We start from the raw sequence: 18,326 nt of genomic DNA, 5'->3' as shown, positions 1-18,326 counted from the left end.
GTTAGTATGGTATTCATTAATAAAGCAAGGGGTGTAACACATCATGCAGAACATACTACAGTACTTCTGGAGTTTCAGTTGGCTTGCTTATGTGTGCATGCAATTTTTTATTTGGCAGCATCACATGCTAGTTACTTGCTGTCTTGTTTACATCAGTACAGTCATCAGACTGATATATGGAAAGACAACACAACTCTTCTTTTCTTTTCCTGTCATCTGCTTTTACAAACATCTCCTCACTATTCCATCATACTGAATGCTGTATTTCATTAAAACGATATGTAGTCACAGTTGAAAAAGTCCACATTCAAATAAGCTAAGAAGTGTTTTGTTACTTACTATAGAACAAGGCATACGTGGAGAAGCGTTAGAAAGGAAAATGGAGGTTACTTGCTGGTAATTGACATTTTTCAGGGTCTGTTGTTAATTTCTACATTTGCTTCCAACTCTGCTTTGCTTTTCTTCTAAGAGTGAGCAACAAAAGATGGAGGTTGTATGTCACCTTGGAAAGTGAGGAGACACAATGTGCATAGACAAAATATACATGCTTAGCCTAAAGCAAGCCATGATACGAGTATGTTATGGTTATTACAGCTCGATGAATGTTAGTTATATGTAACAGCTTTCCCTTTCATCTTACATCTTTGGCAGAACTTGGTTTCAGCTATAATCCATGTTGCTCTGGTGATCCCACAGTGTGGTAGTACTCTGTAGTGCCAGTGGCTCATTAGAAAACCTCAATAAAAGATAAGCTTCCACTTCTTTCTTAATTTGTTCTTTCTGGAAGAGAAGGAAATAACGGGAAAGTGTCACTATTTATATCCTATTATATTTAATAAATGTTTAGAAAGATAGCAGCTTTTCATAGAAATAACTAGGGAAGGATTCCAAATGCTGAGAAAAGCTATTAAATTCCTTAAGAGGTGAATTGCTATTTTGGAGCTAAAGATAGCTTAAGCAATAGCAAGCTATTGCTATAATTTACCTGGACATCATTATTTCCTGCATTCTTCTTGCAATAGTCTAATAAAGAAAAAGGCAGGAAGAAACATGAAAGTGGAGAGGTTTCTAATGATTTTCTTCTTCCTCTGAATAGAATAGGTTGAAGAGATTGTGGGATGCACAAAGCCATTGAGTTTTCAGTGACAGCTGTTGCTGTTGGAGAGATGAAAGTACTTGGCCCAAGAGTGTTTATATATTTGAGCAGAGAAAGTGATTTTCATTGCAAGGAGCTCTAAGTGAGACAGGCAGAGTCAGAGAATAAGAGAGCAAAAGATAATTATCTAAATTATGTTCAGACTATTATAGAAGACGAATATATTTAAAATGTAATTAAATATGACAGGCTTCCAGGATGCAAGCATGGCTTTGGAATGCTAATCATCAATTACTGGATCTCCTTAGGGTAGTCAGGCAGAACAAGAGAGTTAGAAGTCGGGTGGCTGAGGTGAGATGTAGAGTGTTAAATAAAACACTGTAGGACTGTAACAAGGCTAATTTCTTTTGGAAAATGGAGCTGTAGTGTCAGGGGACCTTCGCTAGCCAAACAACTTGTAGAGCTGCGTTTCAACTTGAGGACCCTGTTATAAATCTGAGTAGGCTGCTAGTCCTGAGTCTTAGAGATGTAAACCTCAGCTTGAGGTAGTGATTATTTCTGTTGTGAAAGTAATGACCAGGACTGCTGCAGATTGAGCAGCAAATCTAAAATGAATCAACCAGCAAGACAGGTGTGAAAGCAGAAAAAAAGATCAACACTTTCTGAATACTTAAAAGCTAAACCCTGAAAAATCAATTTGTTACAGGGCCACTAATAAGGAGTACAGGGATACAGAAAGTCCAAATACGAAAATGTCAGTTTATGGGAGAAGTAAGTTCTGATAGCTTCTTTATGACCATGTCCGAGGTAAAGAAGGTGAAAGTATTACCACTAGCTTGAAAGGTTTGTTTGCTTGGTGTATGGGGAGTGAAGGTGGAGAAATGGTATCTATTACCCAGAAGTATCTAATCCCAGACCAAAAATGAGGTGCTTTTGATATGTTTTAATGCTGCTGTTCCTGGAATACAGTGACTTATGTATCAATCACTACCAGAGCAATGTATAAAGTTTGGAGGAAATTTTTGTAAAGATCGCCAAAAGTGATTTTAAGGATAGAAAGACTAGCTTTTGTGAGGTAAATAGAAAATAAGCACATACACATGGCATGACTACAAAATAATTTGCAAAATAAAATTTCTACAGAGGAACTGAAGTTATTACAATAGTACCAGAAGAGATAACTAGTAGTAAAAGAAGAAGATTAAAAAGAAACTTAAGGCTTACCTGTGATGCCTTTAATTTAGTCAAGAAACAGCATTGAACAGTTATTATGGCTTGATACATAAATAGAAGTCTTACTGAATTTGTTATATCAGCAAAAATGCAAAAAGAGGGCAGATATGCCTTGATAATGTTCTGTCACTAATCTCTCTTCTCATATGGGTATAGTTACACTGCATAAATTATCTCTTTGCTGCATAATTATATCTGTACTGGAGAGGTATTGCTTTGGTATATATTGATGTTCTCAAATGTACTGTTACAGTCAAAATCAGTGCAGCTTTCTAGTGAAGAAGGTTTGCCTTGTTTATTTCAAAAGTGACTTTTTCCAAATCCATTTGGGTTGTTTTTTTCCTTTTTGATAAGGAAATAAACTAAGAGACCTAATTTTCTCATTATCCCATCAAGTACTAATTCTCTAGTGGCAATATTCTTGAATTTTAATAACTTGAATTTTAATAACTGTTCTACAAATTGTTTATAATTTTGACTTTCTTTTTCCAATGGGAAAGGAATAAAATGGACGCATACCAAAACAGTAAATATTCTCAGGACCAAATTTATTGAAAACCCTATCACCCTTCAAGTCTCAGGTCCTCAAGAATTTTTACTATTTTCTATCATGTTTTAATATTATTAAAAGCATAGTATAATCCTATCCTAATAACAGCACTGTAGCAGAAAGTAAGGACTTGTAATGCAGTGGGAAGTGGAAGAACCTGGGAGCTTCCTGGAAGAGCTGATCTAGAAGTGTGTTGTCAAAAGGATCTTCAGAGGTCTTTTTCTCAACCTCTCTTAATATCTGTCATGCTTTTCAGTTTGTATTCCCAAAAAGATGCGTCAGCTTCCTTGTTGTCACTTCATATGACAGACAATGGCATTTAGTGCCATCTGTGGAAAATCTGCACTGAACTCTTGCAGTGTGTATTTGACCAGTGCTCAGAAGTACTATAAATAAATACAGACCCATTTATGTTCTAATCTGTGATCCCTAATTAACCTATTTTCTTGTCACAGAACACAAGCTCTATCTCAGAGGCTAGGAAGGCATGGGCTGTTCTTAATGACTTTAGGATCTTAAACTCTTTTAGTTAGAATAGCTTCAGAATATTTTCCAAATCACTATATAGGGAAATCTGATTTTTACATCATCACTCTCCCTGCATAAAGTGTGTGCGTGTGTAATTGTGAAAGCATGTACATAATGCAAACTATGGCAATACTTTGTTATGAGAAGTAGTAGTGTTGCAATCATCTGATTGTCTCAGCCACTCATCTTTGGGACTCTATACTTCAAGGTAACAAGTTACATTCAGCCATGAAGATTGACTGACTGGCTGTACTAGAATAATATGAGAAGGAAACTCAACAAGAATTGTTCTCCTGTTTAGGGAAAAAAATGTTTAAATCATAGCAGTCTTTCAGATCTTGAGACAGATCAATAAAATAGTCCATTCTCATTTTATATTTTATTTAGAGCTTGAAGAAACAGCCTGAGCTTTAAGATAAGGAGGACATAGCCATATAAGGGGTATAAATAAACCATGTTGTGAGATAGATAACTGCTGTATCTCCGAGGCCTGACACAGACCACAACTTTCTATTATGATGAGTAAGTGTAATTACATCCATTGCTTCGTGCAGTAATACCAGTAAACTACTTGAAATTAGGTCTTGATGGGGCTCATAATCTTCTTTAAGCAAGTGTAACCTGACAGCAGTGATAAAAGTAATAGTCAACTAAATTAAACCCAGAAATGTTTGTGACAAAGAGGTTTTCCTACTACGGGAAAATTCAAGTGCCTGACAAGTAGTCAGCTACCAAGCTGTTCATACTGCCAGGCTTTGGGGTAGTCTTCTGGTGGCGAATGGTGTTTTATTCCAGTTTTGCTTCAGTCCCTTATTTCTTGTACAAACACTTCTGAAGGTATTCTGAACACATTCAGGAAAACTATCCAACGTTTTTCTTCTGTAGTGAGTTAAACAAGTTATACTTAACTACATTTTATTTCTGAAGTCATCTGTGATAGAGTCTAGTTTTGCTAAGAAGTTAAATTCTGTATATAGCTTCCATGTTTTATGAATATAAAAATTTAAATTCTAATGTGTTCAAGTACTAATCTAGTGTAGTGGAAGAGTGGCATCAAACTGAAACCTCTAGTTCCCATTATTCTTTTTGTTTCTTCTGTTTTACTGTCAGTGTGTTCTGTAAGCACAGAAGTATGGTAGGAGTAAGTGTCCTTTTCTGGCTGTGTGTTAGGCTACTTGAGGTGTTGTACCTTGCCCAAATCAAAAGAGTATGAATGAGGAAGGAAGATTTAGTGGTCCCAATCTGCCTATAGTGTTCTCAGTGTAGCCCAAAAAGTTACCCTCCAGCTCTGGGGGTGGTCTGTTCTCTCCACTATCTCTGTGTCAGCATAAGGAAATCCTCACAACCTGGACTGTGAAGAATGTTTTATGTCACTTGTAATTTATTGGAAGGACCTTGGCCCACACAAGGGAAGCTTGGCTCCTCTGCCTCCGCTGCTCCACTTAGAGTCAGAAGAGTTTGTCTGAGGTTTTGGGTGGTGTTTTTCCCCTAGAGTTGTAATTTTCTGTAACCAAGCTCTGATGATTTCTTATGGGTAGTTAACAGATAGATGCATTTCCTTTTATTTACCTGATCTTTTGTTTATCTAATACAGTCAATATTAGTCAAGTATTTTAGACTTTGATTCAGTTTTTTTATATGCAAATTATAGTAGTATAAGGTATGTATGGGAAACATATAAGCAGACTCAAGGCACGTAAATATAAAAATGAACAAGGAGTGCTGGAAATTCAGGTGATGAAAAGTGTTTCTCTATTTGCCCTGTTAAGTGATAATAGTATGTACTGTCACATGAGTGGATTCTCTGTATATTTTACTGCAAGCTGTTGTGACAGTTTTTAATATTTGTATGTCTTTCTGGACTTTTTTGTAGATCCTGGCAAACAATCACTTTTGATAAACAGCCTGCATCTTTTATCAGAATAGTTGGAACTCACAACACAGCTAATGAGGTAAGGAACTTTTAAGAAAATCTATATTCTTCATGAATATACAACAGTACAGTTGCCTTCTAAAATGTATGTATTTGCATAAGATTATCTTATAATTAATTTTCATAACTGGTAAATCAGTTAACGAATAGTGGCCAAACCAAGAGATTTTTTTTTCATTTCATTTTATACGGAAAAAATATATTTTGCCCTAACCGATCAAGTGCAATATCATCCTCTTTTTGTTTACTTGTGCTTCTGTCTTTCATAATTGTTGTGTTTGTCTCAGAGGAAGTCCAGATTTTATAGCTGACTTCAGTGAAACAATTTACAATATGTGAATTTAGGAATACATGTAAGTCTTTGTGAGATTACGACCTTATATGATGAGATTGTAAGAAGCACTAAAAGCTGCTGCTTCTGTGTGTATGCATGCATGTCTACATCCCCACACATGTAGTTCACCACAAAACATTGTATTTTCACACTTTCCAATTTATTTTGGTTAGCCCTATTACATTTGTAGTAATTAGTTTGTCAACTCTAACAGTATTAGGAGTCAGGATTTCTGATCATACTTAGCATGTGGGGTTGGTTGCTGGTTCTTAAACATTGGAAGAATTGTCAAATAGCATTGTTCATGTCCAATTTCAGAGCAATTATTGCAAACATATGCACCACCAGATGTCAACAGTGTCTCAGCAGACAGTTGGAAAGAAGCTGACCAATCGACTGAACTGGGAATATAATTTTCTTTTTTTCTTTTTTCTAAGCACTCTCTCTTGCAGTGTACAGTTCAGTCTTAATCAGTGAGTTCTTAGAAATACAGAGTCAGAAACTGACTCCAGAGTTGTTGTACATGAGTTAAGAAGGCCTTTTCCGTTACTGATCCATACAGTCAGTCTCATTTGTTGTCATGCCAGGCTTTCTAAGTTCTCATCTCTTTATTAATAAATGAGTTACGTTGCATAAACTTGGCAAATCAGCCTACCTGAAACATTGCCTCCAACTTTTAATTCTTAAAGTTAGCTTTAAGCCCTGAAGAGTAAGGGGCTTTTAAACATAATTCTAATTTCAAATTGGTTACTATGTCCAAGGAATTTAATATCCTGTGTAGTTATTTATATGGAGCACTGCATAACTATAGTGAAGATCAGCATATGCAAATTGAGGTTACAGCTATTCATGTAGTGGCTCAATGGAACTATAAACACATGCTGCTGTTCTAGGTCTTTTCCTCTTTTGTCTTTAAAATCTGTACCCAACATTAACTTTTTTTAAAAAACTATTTCTCCTAAAGCTTGTAGAGGAGGAACATTATCAACATGCACATACTGATGTGCGGAAAACAGACTCCACAATCAGTAAGATTGTAAAGTAGGTATGTTCATTCAGCGCTGGGCAGCACGGGGGTAGTCCCACCAAAGTCGTGCGCACCTGACTCGGCAGTTCACTTCAAGTTTATACAGTCAGGTGTCACATATTCACAATACAGCTATACATATGCATGACCTATCCCCGCTTCATATTAAAATTAGCTCCAGGAAGTCATTTCCATAGTCTCCTCTCAACTGCACTTGCGCAGTGCCTCCTTATGGTGGTCGTCTGGTGGTTGCAGAGATGAATTGAAGATAGACGACTCCTCTTCATCACCGCTAGTAACCTGGTTTCTTGTGCAGGCTCAGTGGTTTATTGGTATTCACCCAAGCCACAAGACCAGTCTTGGCTGGTTCTTGGGACCAGCTCCTGCTTCTTATCAGGAACTGTCTCTGCCTCGTTGGCTGGTTCTTGGGACCAGCTCTTCTTATCAAGGACTGTCTCTGCCTTGGCTAATTTCAACAATGTAAGCGCTAAACATTATCTTTCATCCCCCTTTAGTATATCTACTGAGATTCTTTTGACTCCCCTTGTCTCAGTCCCCCCTTTTCTAGAAAATAGTAAATTCTTTTACTATATCTAACCCTAGTACTTCTAATACATTGTTTCCCTATCTAGCATTCTCTGAAAATATTTGTTGGCACAAAGACTTGTTTTAGCCACGTTAAATTTGGCAGCCAGCAAGTTAGTTTTCTCCATGCCTCAGAAAATTCCCATGAAGTATAGTTGAACAAACATGTTCCCATCCCATGCTATGCTTCTTGTCCCCACGGTTGCCCATGTAAACCCGTGTAAAAACTAAGTGTCCATCGGGATTTTCCATGGAGTTTTGGGTGTCTTTTTCACTCTGGTGGGATGAATCCAAGTGTTCTGTTCTTTGATTCTGATTGCAGTAAAGGAGGTGAGTAATACTCGAAATGGTCTTCCCACTGCAGCTCCAGAGTTTTTTCTGTAAGAGATTTTATATACACATAATCTCCTGGTTGTATATTATGTACAGGCCCATCCAAACCTCTCCCTCGAGTCCCTACCACATGCTTCTTGATTTTATTAAGTTGCTTACCTAATGCTACCATATAAGAAGTCACAACTTCATCCCCCACTTGTACAGACACCCCTCTCTGTATTCCATAGGGTTGTCCATACAGGATTTCAAAGGGGCTCAGTCCTTCTTTCGCCCTTGGTATGCAGAAGGGCTAAAGGGAGAAACTGAGGCCATGTCAAATTTGCTTCTTGTCCTAATTTCACAATTTGCTGTTTAAGTGGTTCATTTTCTTCCACCTGACCGCTCGGCTGGGGGTGATATGGAGTATGAAGCTGCCAATCTATACCCAAATGGCAGCTAATTTGTTGTACTATTTTTGAGACAAAATGTGGTCCTCTGTCAGAGGATGTGGTTGCTGGAACCCCAAAATGTGGTATTATCTCTTGTACGAGTATTTTAGTTACATCCCGAGCTTTAGCCATTCTTGTTGGGAATGCTTCTGGCCAACCTGAAAAGGTATCAGTTAATACTAGTAAATATCAATACCCCCCTTTTCTTGGAAGTTCTGTGAAATCAATTTGCCATTGTTGTCCAGGCCCATTGCCTTTTTCAATCTGGCCCATTTCTGGTTTGGGGGTATTCTTAGGATTAGCCTGGAGGCAAAGATCACACTGTTGAGTCACCTGTCTCAACTGTGGTGTATAAATTTCTAGCCACAATTTCCCTTATCAAATGTTTATACAGAGCCTCTGTTCCCCAATGCCTTTTCCTATGTTCCTCCTGAGCCAGATGTCAGAGTAAGCAAGAGGGAATGATTGGTTTTCCCTGTGGGGTATGAGCCCACCCCTCTTCATTATATGACCCTTCTAAATCTGTGATGAGCTTCTGATCTTCCCTGGTGTATTCTGGCTTACCTTTTAGGGAGATTTGTCTATCAGGAATTAAAGCCCCTTCTGTTTTTACCTTTGTTTTGGCCACTTGCTTTGCCTCTCTATCTGCCAGCTCATTCCCTTTTTCCAAATCTGAGTTCACTTTCTGGTGTGCCTTAATGTGCATAATTGCCACTTACTCAGGGAGCTGGACAGCTTCCAGTAACTTCAGAATTTCTTCTGTGTGTCTGATATTTTTCCCTTGGGAATTTAATAGTCCTCTCTCCTTCCAAATTGCTCCATGTGTGTGTACAGCTCCAAAGGCATGTTTTGAGTCTGTATAAGTGTTCACAACTTTGCCGTGGGCCAATTCCAGGGCACAGGTTAGAGCAATTATTTCTGCCTTCTGTGCAGAGGTGTTCATGGGCAAAGCCCCTTCCGTTTTCCTGATTTATATTCTAAAGTTTTACAAAAATATGCCTTTTCACTTTGGCCAGTCGCTTCTTTCACCATGACATAATCATCTCCCAGGGGCATCAAAGCTTGATTCAGAACTGAGGATGTTGCTCCTGTATCTACCAATAATTCTACCTCTTGTTGTGTTTTCCCTAGCTTAATTATAACCAGTGGATACGCTAGGGTAGATTCCCCAGGTTCCCGTCAATCTCCTTTCACATGGGCTACCATTCTTCCTGTTTGAGCCCACTGATCATCCTTCTTGTTCCTTGGGCATTCATTTTTCCGATGACCGAATTTCTTACACAGAGCACATTGATCTTTGCCCAGTCAGGGCAGGTCTCGTCTAGGCCCTGTTCCTCTTTTTTCCTGGATAACAGCCATTAATTTCCTTTGGCCTTGCCTATATCCTTCTTCTCTGTTACTAAATACTCTCCATGCTTCATCCAACAATATTTCTAAATTCCTACCCTCTGTAGGGCATAATTTCTGAAGTTTGCGCCTTATATCCCCTGTAGATTGACCCAAAACCAGGGAAACTAATTGTTGCACTCCTACCTCTGACCCAGGATCCAGCGGTGTGCTGCAGCGCATTAAATCCCTCAGTCGATCCAGGAATTCAGATGGAGACTCGGAAGGACTCTGTTTAACTGCATATAAAGCTGACCAATTTATAGTTTTGGGGATTGCCCCCTCCATTTCTTTTGTAATCCACTCCTGATACCCCTGCAATCTTTCCATATGTGCAGATCTATTAACATCCCACTTTGGGTCTTGGAGAGGGAAATATTCCTTAATGTCCCCTCCTGTAATCTTATAATGATCTTCAGCTAGGTTCCCTGCTGTTTTTAAAATCAGCTGTTTCTCTGTCTCAGTCATATATTCCAATAATAGCTGTATATCCTTCCAATCAGGGTTATGCTGTTTTACAGTAAATTGGAAATGCTTAGTTACACTTACCGGATCACTCCTATAATCTTTTGCAACCTTTTTCCATTTCCCTAGGTCAGCAGTAGAAAAGGGTACTTTGCTGTCTGGGGGGGGTCGGAGTTCTGTCCGAGTCTTCATCCTGTTCCTGTGGTCAAGGGGGAGGCTTAAGTAAATCAGTTAGATCTTGTTCTGGTACCTGATGGATTTTATTTATCTTTGTACATCTTTGTCCAATACTACATACCGAACAACACCGCCTCAGTTTACCTCTAAGCTCCTTGTTGTGTTCTCACTCAACTGCAAGCACCATGGGGTCCTGTGGGGGTACCATTGCACAGTCCCTTTGCCAGTCCACATGGTTTTGGAGGGTGAAAAACATGTCTGCATATGAAACCTTATCTCATTTTCCTTCTCTCCTTAAAAACAGCATTAGTTGTAATAGAATATTCTAATCTGTTGACCCATTAAGTAGCCACTTCATATCACCTTCTAACTTATACAACGGCCACCACTGATTGCAATATTTAGTAAGCTTCTTTTTGATTTCCATACCTCCGATCGCAACAATATCTTTCCAGTGGGCAATTACACAACCCAGAGGACTCTTCCTCAATACTCCTCCTTGATTGTTTACCATTTTATGACTTCTCCTTTTAATTCTTAAGTTTGATTTTGGCTTCTCCTTGTAATAAGCTCCCATGCAAATCATTTCTTACACTTCTTTATAGTCTTCTCTCAGTTTTCCTCCCACACATCCCAAATTTCCGGAATTAAATTTTCCCTTACACACCAATCTCATTATTTCAGATTCTTGGTGAGCTCTTTCCCAATCATAAAAGTGTGGAATTTGGGGAAAACACTCAAGGCAGTCTGGTTTCCGTCTGCTAAATGTGCAGCACCACCTTCTCCCACAAGATTTACACTTCAGCAAAACCCAAGCCGGATGCCAATTATTATATAGTCCAGTTGCAAGCCCACATACAAAGCAGGGAATCACCCCTATTAATACGTAAAGACATTCACACATTAACAAACATACATACACCTATAAGTTTCAGCATATCATTTCCACACACCCACACAAAATCTTTAACATAAAATTTCCAAACATTCCTATCATACAATCATTGCTCCAGTTGACAACCTTTCAGCAGCTGCAAAAATGTACCAAGTGCAGTTGCGAGGGTGTCCACTTACCCCAAAAATGTACCAAGCACAATTGCAAGGGGGTGCGCTGCTTACCCTTCTCCTGCCTCTTATATACCAGCCATCAACAGGTCCATCCTGGCACCTGATACTGGGATGCAGCGGTCACCCCAGATTTGCTCGATCTACCCCCAAGATCACTAGCGGCCGCTCTATTGGTCAGCAAATCCCCCCCTTGTTACCATACAGGGTACCCTCCTCCCATACAGGGACTACGCTGCACGCCAGACGTCTCTGCGCAATTTACCAGCTGCCCTGGCCCGTACGATTTAGAGGCTCCCTCTGTGACACATACCATTTGGTCCGCAGTGGTGAGCAGCTGGCAGCGGAGGCTCCTCCGAGAAAAGTGCTTGGGGCGCACCTAGGGGCGTCCGCTCCGCAGTCAGTCCCGCAGCTGAGCAGAGAGACTCCTGGCTGGCTCACCAAAACTGACGTGTGGAAAACAGACTCCACAATCAGTAAGATTGTAAAGTAGGTATGTTCATTCAGCGCTGGGCAGCACGGGGGGTAGTCCCACCAAAGTTGTGCGCGCCTGACTCGGCAGTTCGCTTCAAGTTTATACAGTCAGGTGTCACATATTCACAATACAGCTATACATATGCATGACCTATCCCCGCTTCATATTAAAATTAGCTCCAAGAAGTCATTTCCATAGTCTCCTCTCAACTGCACTTGCGCAGTGCCTCCTTATGGTGGTCGTCTGGTGGTTGCAGAGATGAATTGAAGATAGACGACTCCTCTTCATCACCGCTAGTAACCTGGTTTCTTGTGCAGGCTCAGTGGTTTATTGGTATTCACCCAAGCCACAAGTCCAGTCTTGGCTGGTTCTTGGGACCAGCTCTTCTTATCAAGGACTGTCTCTGCCTTGGCTAATTTCAACAATGTAAGCGCTAAACATTATCTTTCATCCCCCTTTAGTATATCTACTGAGATTCTTTTGACTCCCCTTGTCTCATTACTGCTAAATTACATTGTTTTGATGTATATTAAACAGATGGTCTGTAACATTGTCATAAATTTTCATTTTCCAAAGAAGGCACCAAAGTATTTTTCATATTTCCAATTTAAATAATAACAGTGTAACCAAAGTCTTGGTTTGTTCTGGAGTCTTGGTAGTCTCTTCAGTAAGAACACAAGCATTTTCCAGAATTATTTGCCCACAGCTGGTTGTATTTTATGTCAAACCAATCTCATTTTAAAGAGAAGGTGCTAATGGCAGCATATTCTTATCAAGGAGTTTTACTGTAATAGGTAAAAAAATACTCCCTACTTGTTCTACCAACACATACCTTTGAACTTTGAAGCACAATCTGTACTTTCCAAAGGGAAGAGTTGATTTTTGGAATTGTAAAAAATCTCATAAAATTTCTCCATTTTGTGAATGATTTCATCTTCCAAAACTCATCTTTGCCTTTGCCATGTTTTCCATGTTTTGGAAGGCATGATGTTCACAGATTTTTTGACCTGGCATTTGAGTACTTTTGGTATGTTAGAACATGAAAAAGTGTAAATTTTTTTTTCTCGACCTTCAAGACATCTTATTTTTATAACGAAAAGGATTATTTTTCTTTAGCCCTTCTTATCTTTTATTTGTCAGACAGGTCACCTGATACTTTGCCTGTGTAAGTTTTATCTTGTTATTCCTCTTCAGTATTACTGAACTGGAAAGGACACCTAGTTGCTAATGTGAGAGCTTTATCTTACAAATTATTGCACCACTGTATATGTACTTGGCCTTCCTGCTTTGTTTGTTGGACCTTTCTTAAAATATCCATGAGAAGTATAATTTGCTGTTGATAAGAGAATAATGCTGAACTGTCATCTCTGCCTCTTTAGAGAAACACAAGCAAGATTATTTGTTTTAGTAATACTGTTCTGGAATACATAATTCCGATATTGGATGAAGCAGATGAGCTCAGTTGTATTTCTCTGTCCTCTGCTTCTTTCACAAGCTGTGTTCTCTGTACGTTGAAGTGGCAGAGTAACTGAAAGTAATGTTGTAAATTCACAGGCTTGTTAATGTGCCAGATGCTGAGTTGAGCATTATTCATTTAGTATGAAAGAATCAGTAAAAATGAAAGTTATAATTTAGGAATTGGGTACTTCAGACTTTATAGACTAGTATTACCTAGATTTCAGTGGTATCCATACTATATTTAAAAAAGCATGCCTCGCTATGTAAAATAAAGTTTTAAATGAGAAACACTATTGGTGTGGGATAAAGTAGAAATATGGAGTCTTCTGACTTGGAGACCTCCACCCCATTCTTTAGACTGTGCTGCCTTTCAAGGAAAGTAGCATATTACAGAGGTGCACTGATGAGATGATGTTTGTTCCCACAAATCCTGATGCTGATAAGTGTGGCTGGAAAAATGAAAATAGCTGTTACTTTAAAAACATGGGAGCAGGATGACTATAAAAGGGGCTTCTCAAGCATAGCTGAATGCAAAAATTGGCTTCTCAAGAATTGTAAGAGATGGAGAGAATTCATGCCACTGTAGAAATTAATTCAGCTTTAGAAAAAATCTCACCAGAAGAAATGCAGAGAAAAAACATTTTGTGCACATGTGTATGTGTGTGGGTACAGGTGTAGATTTGTAATCTGTTCATATGTGTATATATAAAGGCATAGCGATACATCTTTATATGAGCATGTGTGTATATAAAGGAATATAAACAAGCATCACTATGTATCTGTATAAAAAACTGCAAGAAATCTTACACTGAGAGGCACAAGAAAATATAATGGGGATAAAAAAAACCAGTGACTGAGAATATTTTTTTATTCATTTCATGTATGCTGTCAGAATTTGAATTAACTAGCAACTTCCTCAGAAAAGACTCAGGGGCTATTGCAGACATGTCATTGCAGATGTCTGCTCAATGTGCACTGGAGCAGGGGTTGTCAAAAATAGTAACAGGATTTTCAGTAGTACTGAAGAAAGGCTAGAAAATATAATATTCTGTAGTCTTGTATGAATATGTAGTATACCCATGTCTTGTTTATGGTATTTGATTTTGCCCACATTAACTTGAAAGGGTCTGGGAAAAGACTGTTAAGATTATAAGAGATTACCTTTGCTTGTGAGAAGAGCTTTAAAGACATGATCTACATGCAAGAAGAATGATAGATGTCATAAAAGCACACAAAATTATGTTAAAACAATAATTTTAAAATTCAGTTTTTAATATTCTTAAGCTTTAGATATAAAACTACAATGCATGAGAAAATAGCAAATTTTAAATCAGTATAAGAAAAGATGTATGTAGTATGTGGCAAATCTGTGCAATTTGTAGCAATGACAAATCATGTAGAAAGAAGTTTTGCAACAATTTTAAGGACTTCCTCCCCCTTCTTCTCCCAGGCACTTCAAGAACAAGTAGAAGTAAAGGTAAGTAAAGTAGAAAATAAATTGGAAAAAAACGCTTAAACAGATGGTCCTCTTGCTCTAAGATACAGTCACCTGTACAGTGGTCCCTGGTATTGTTTGAAACATCAGAAAATGATCACTGGTTGAAATGGAATATTTCATCTGATGAAGCAGTGGCCTCTTGGACACTCTGACTGCCTTTCTACATACTCCAGGATATGTCTGTGGAGCTACCATTCCTATTACAGCAGAGGGAAATCTTGAAATCAATTCATATTGATAATGATTTAAATTTCATTTCCAGCATGTATGAATGTTCAGTCTTTTGAGGAAGCAATTAGATCATAAGATATGTTTAAGACAATTAATGTAATTGTTGTTGTCATCTGATAGCATGTAGTAGGTATTTATGATGCTTGGTAAAGAAAAAAATCATTTACAAATATCTCTATCCGCTTTGGAACCATATTTCTGACCTTAGTGCCATACATAAAGCTTGGTATAATTTGAAGGCCTCCTCTTGCTTCACTTGTTTTGCTTTATGTTTATATGGCCCATGGATAGATCTTTTTGACCTCATGGTGAAACATTTTAATTTGACTAAGTACTTTGGCATTGATCTGGCCTGCATACTTCCATATAGTCTTCATCTTACTTTGACCATGCTTTTGCCAGCATTTAAATGTTTTCTTTATCTTCATTTTCTGTTCTCTCCAGGTGTTTCACTGTGTGCATTTTGAGTGCCCAGCTCAAAACAGTACCCACAAGGATGAGAGTAGTAAGGAAGTGGCAACAACAGAGGTGGGGACTGGTGGGCAACAGCTTGTTTCTCTCCCTGTTCGAGCTGCAAGCACTAATTCCCTGCATTCCCCTCCTGGATCCACCTCACGTTCACATGCTCACCAACCGTAAAGGAGATTGAAAGGGAGCTTTTGTAGCCCCGCTGACATTATATGACATTATTTGGAACCTTCTTATGCTGGCACCTTTTCTTTATTTTTCTCTGTGAACAAAGGGGACCATGTCTGAAAGCTGGAAATGCTGAAATGGAAAAGGCTTTTCCCAAGGACATGAAGAGACTGCTTCACTCTCTTCAATTTGTTCAAATCAGACTGGTCTCCGAGAAGGGAGAAAATAGGTCTTCAATCTTCATCAAGTACCCCATTAACACCCTACCTCTAATCTAACCAAGGCAAGGAGAACAGAAGGAAATAAAAGGCAGAGCTACAGAGGAAATCTAAAATTACTTGGGCAGAATGGAACACATATGAAATGAGTATTTGTTCTCTGAAGGCTTCCATTAGCAAAGATAATGTTTATGGAACACATCAGTCCAGAATATATGTTATTTTTAAAAGTTATTCTTCATTCATATTCCTTTGTAACTAGTAATCTGTTTTCTAAATTGTTTTGACTCTGTATTCCACCTTGTCTCTTATTTTTGACTGTAGCAAGTGCTGTGCAGTAGATTAAGGAAGTATCAAACATGTTTACCTACTGAGGTGCAAATTCCTTCATTCATCAGTGGAATGACAAGAAAAACCTTCATGATATCAACAAACTAATTAGTGGATGCTATATTAATCTTGACCTTAGTTGACTTTTCAAAGTACAAAATTTTCATTTCTTACACTCAAAAAGGAAATTCCTAAATCAAGCATCCATCTTGAAGAAAAACACTCTTGAAGATGATTACTTAAATCTTACTTGTATTTGTAAGAAAACTTGCAACAGATCATAAAAAATGTTTGGTTTAGAAAAGTGGAACTGCATCTGGACTCTGACAAGCAGTTGTTCAGAATACAAAAAGAAGAATTTGCACATACTTTTTTTTTTTTTCCCCAAGAAAAAATATTTTACAGTCTGGACCTAAAAATTCAAAGGCTCTGTGTGCATAAACTTTTTTCATAATCTTCATAAAATATGATGCTTTTACACTGTATGTAAAAGATATGGCTCTTACTTTACAGTCACAGAATGTGTTATTCATCTCTGTCTGGGTTACGTTGCCTGCTACTTTGCTTATTCTAAGTATTTCCACGCTGATGATGATGCAGTCTCTTACCCTCCTGATCTATGTGACTTTTAGGTAGAGCTCCATGTTGGTCTTTCAGTATGGTATAAAGTGGTTTTGTATTAAGACAAACGCTGATGTAATTGACAAAATTGATTAGGAGGGTTGTTACTCCTCACAAAGTATATTGTATTGGAAATGTCAGCTATCCAGTTTTATGAACTTGGAGTTTCCTGTGGTGACAAATAGCCTTGTCAGAAGAAAAACAAGCTAGTGTAGGATAAATAGGGCTTTCCTTTGCATAACCATAGTGATAAAATGAGTTATATCACCACAGCAAATAGTATGTTCATTTATCACACTACTTAATTTGAAAGAATTTCCCTGTTGCATACTGGTTGAGCTAAAAACAGGAAGAAATATAGCAAGTGGTAGCAATGAATCAGTAGAAACTTTAAAGGAGAAAAGCTTCCTTTTTTTTGTTTCAAATAAAATTGATTAGGCTTTATCAATAATATAATATTTTTCATTGCCAAATTGCAGTTGAGTTCTGACATTTACATACAGCCTTCTCCCTTCCCACTGCTGTCTTCTGACTCATGAATGTCTGTCAGTGAAGATGCATGCCCATTGTGTTATATATAGCTTATATTATGTGCCACAGCTGCCTCAGATGGTCTGGAATTCTGAGGCAGGATACTGCTCGTGCTGGCGAGCACCTAGTCTGTGGTGCTGATTACCTTCTGACTTAGCAACCTTTGGAGCATGAAAGAATTGAGACCAGCTACTGGGGACACAACTCTTGTTTAAGTATAGGTCCAAAAAGTTGGATTCCCCTCCCCGCCCCTTTGAAAAGTAAAACCAGAAAACTTTTCTATTCTGGTTGTAATCCATGCTGGAACTACTGAGATGCATGGAGCATGTCTTGTCTTTGGTAGAGAAGTCCTTCCATGTCAGTGGTGGTATTTCTTTGCAGTTTGATCAAACAAGTTTGCTTTTCTCAAGCTCTGGATGAGCAAAGGGCATAACTTCCTAGCTGTTACTCTTTAGTAGTCAGCATTGTAGAGAATGTTTTAAAAAAATTTTTTGCCAGCTGTTCTGAGTCTAGGCTCTCAGAGAAAGAATAGGATTTTCAGTTTGTAATTTTTGATGTGCACAGTTAATTTTTATGATACAAATAAGTCTTGTAGGCTATAACCTACTGCAAATCTTTTTGGTTTTGTCCTATGACTTGCTGTTGAGCAGAAATGTCTATTTATTTCCCGTGACCTATGCTCTCTGCCAGGAATCTGAATGAACAAATCTGAGAGATTCCCAAAGCAAAAACTATCAGGTCCTATAGACCCTTCAGTACCACACCCCCAAAAATCAATCAAAAAACAACTTTGCATTGTCCCTTCATACAGGTGAATAGAAATTTTTAGTATTAGACTGATTCTCAGTCACACATGGCCTTTCTCACAGTCTTTATTTTCTTCTGTTAGAGTTGCTCTTAGAACCTGACACTGAGGTGAGTCCAATGTGATCACAGAGCTCCCTGGCTTTTAAGATAAGCCCTGCCACAACTTCACTTTTTCTAGTGGGAATCCTTTACTTTTTTATACAAAGAAATAATGTTGAAATGTTTAAGGGACCTGAAATCTGCTTGGTCTTCTAACACTAGCCACCAACAAACACCCCTAATATCTGTATTGCCTAGTATAGGTCTCTGTCTTAAACATTGTGTCAGCAACTTATTACTAGTGACAAAGGAAGATACCTCACAGAACTGATTTGTTGT

At 38.3% G+C, this 18,326-nt stretch overlaps 1 protein-coding gene across 3 annotated transcripts in view; it reads left to right on the top strand.

The window, feature by feature from the left end:
* The window catches only part of BTBD9 (BTB domain containing 9), a 144,170-nt gene extending 126,639 nt beyond the window's left edge, over positions 1-17,531 (top strand). For 2 of the 3 annotated variants that reach the window (XM_049833815.1, XM_049833817.1), the window contains 3 exons: positions 5,281-5,359; positions 14,527-14,553; positions 15,250-17,531. In XM_049833815.1, the coding sequence (XP_049689772.1) occupies positions 5,281-5,359; positions 14,527-14,553; positions 15,250-15,444 (301 nt within the window). In that variant the 3' untranslated portion in view covers positions 15,445-17,531. The remainder of the gene's footprint in view (positions 1-5,280; positions 5,360-14,526; positions 14,554-15,249) is intronic. The other variant, XM_049833816.1, reaches the window with a different exon arrangement.
* Positions 17,532-18,326: the final 795 nt, after the last annotated feature.

The sequence above is a fragment of the Accipiter gentilis genome, chromosome 30 (assembly GCF_929443795.1).
Source record: "Accipiter gentilis chromosome 30, bAccGen1.1, whole genome shotgun sequence".
Taxonomy (NCBI): Eukaryota; Metazoa; Chordata; class Aves; order Accipitriformes; family Accipitridae; genus Astur; species Astur gentilis.
This window is presented reverse-complemented; position numbering and strand designations above follow the sequence as displayed.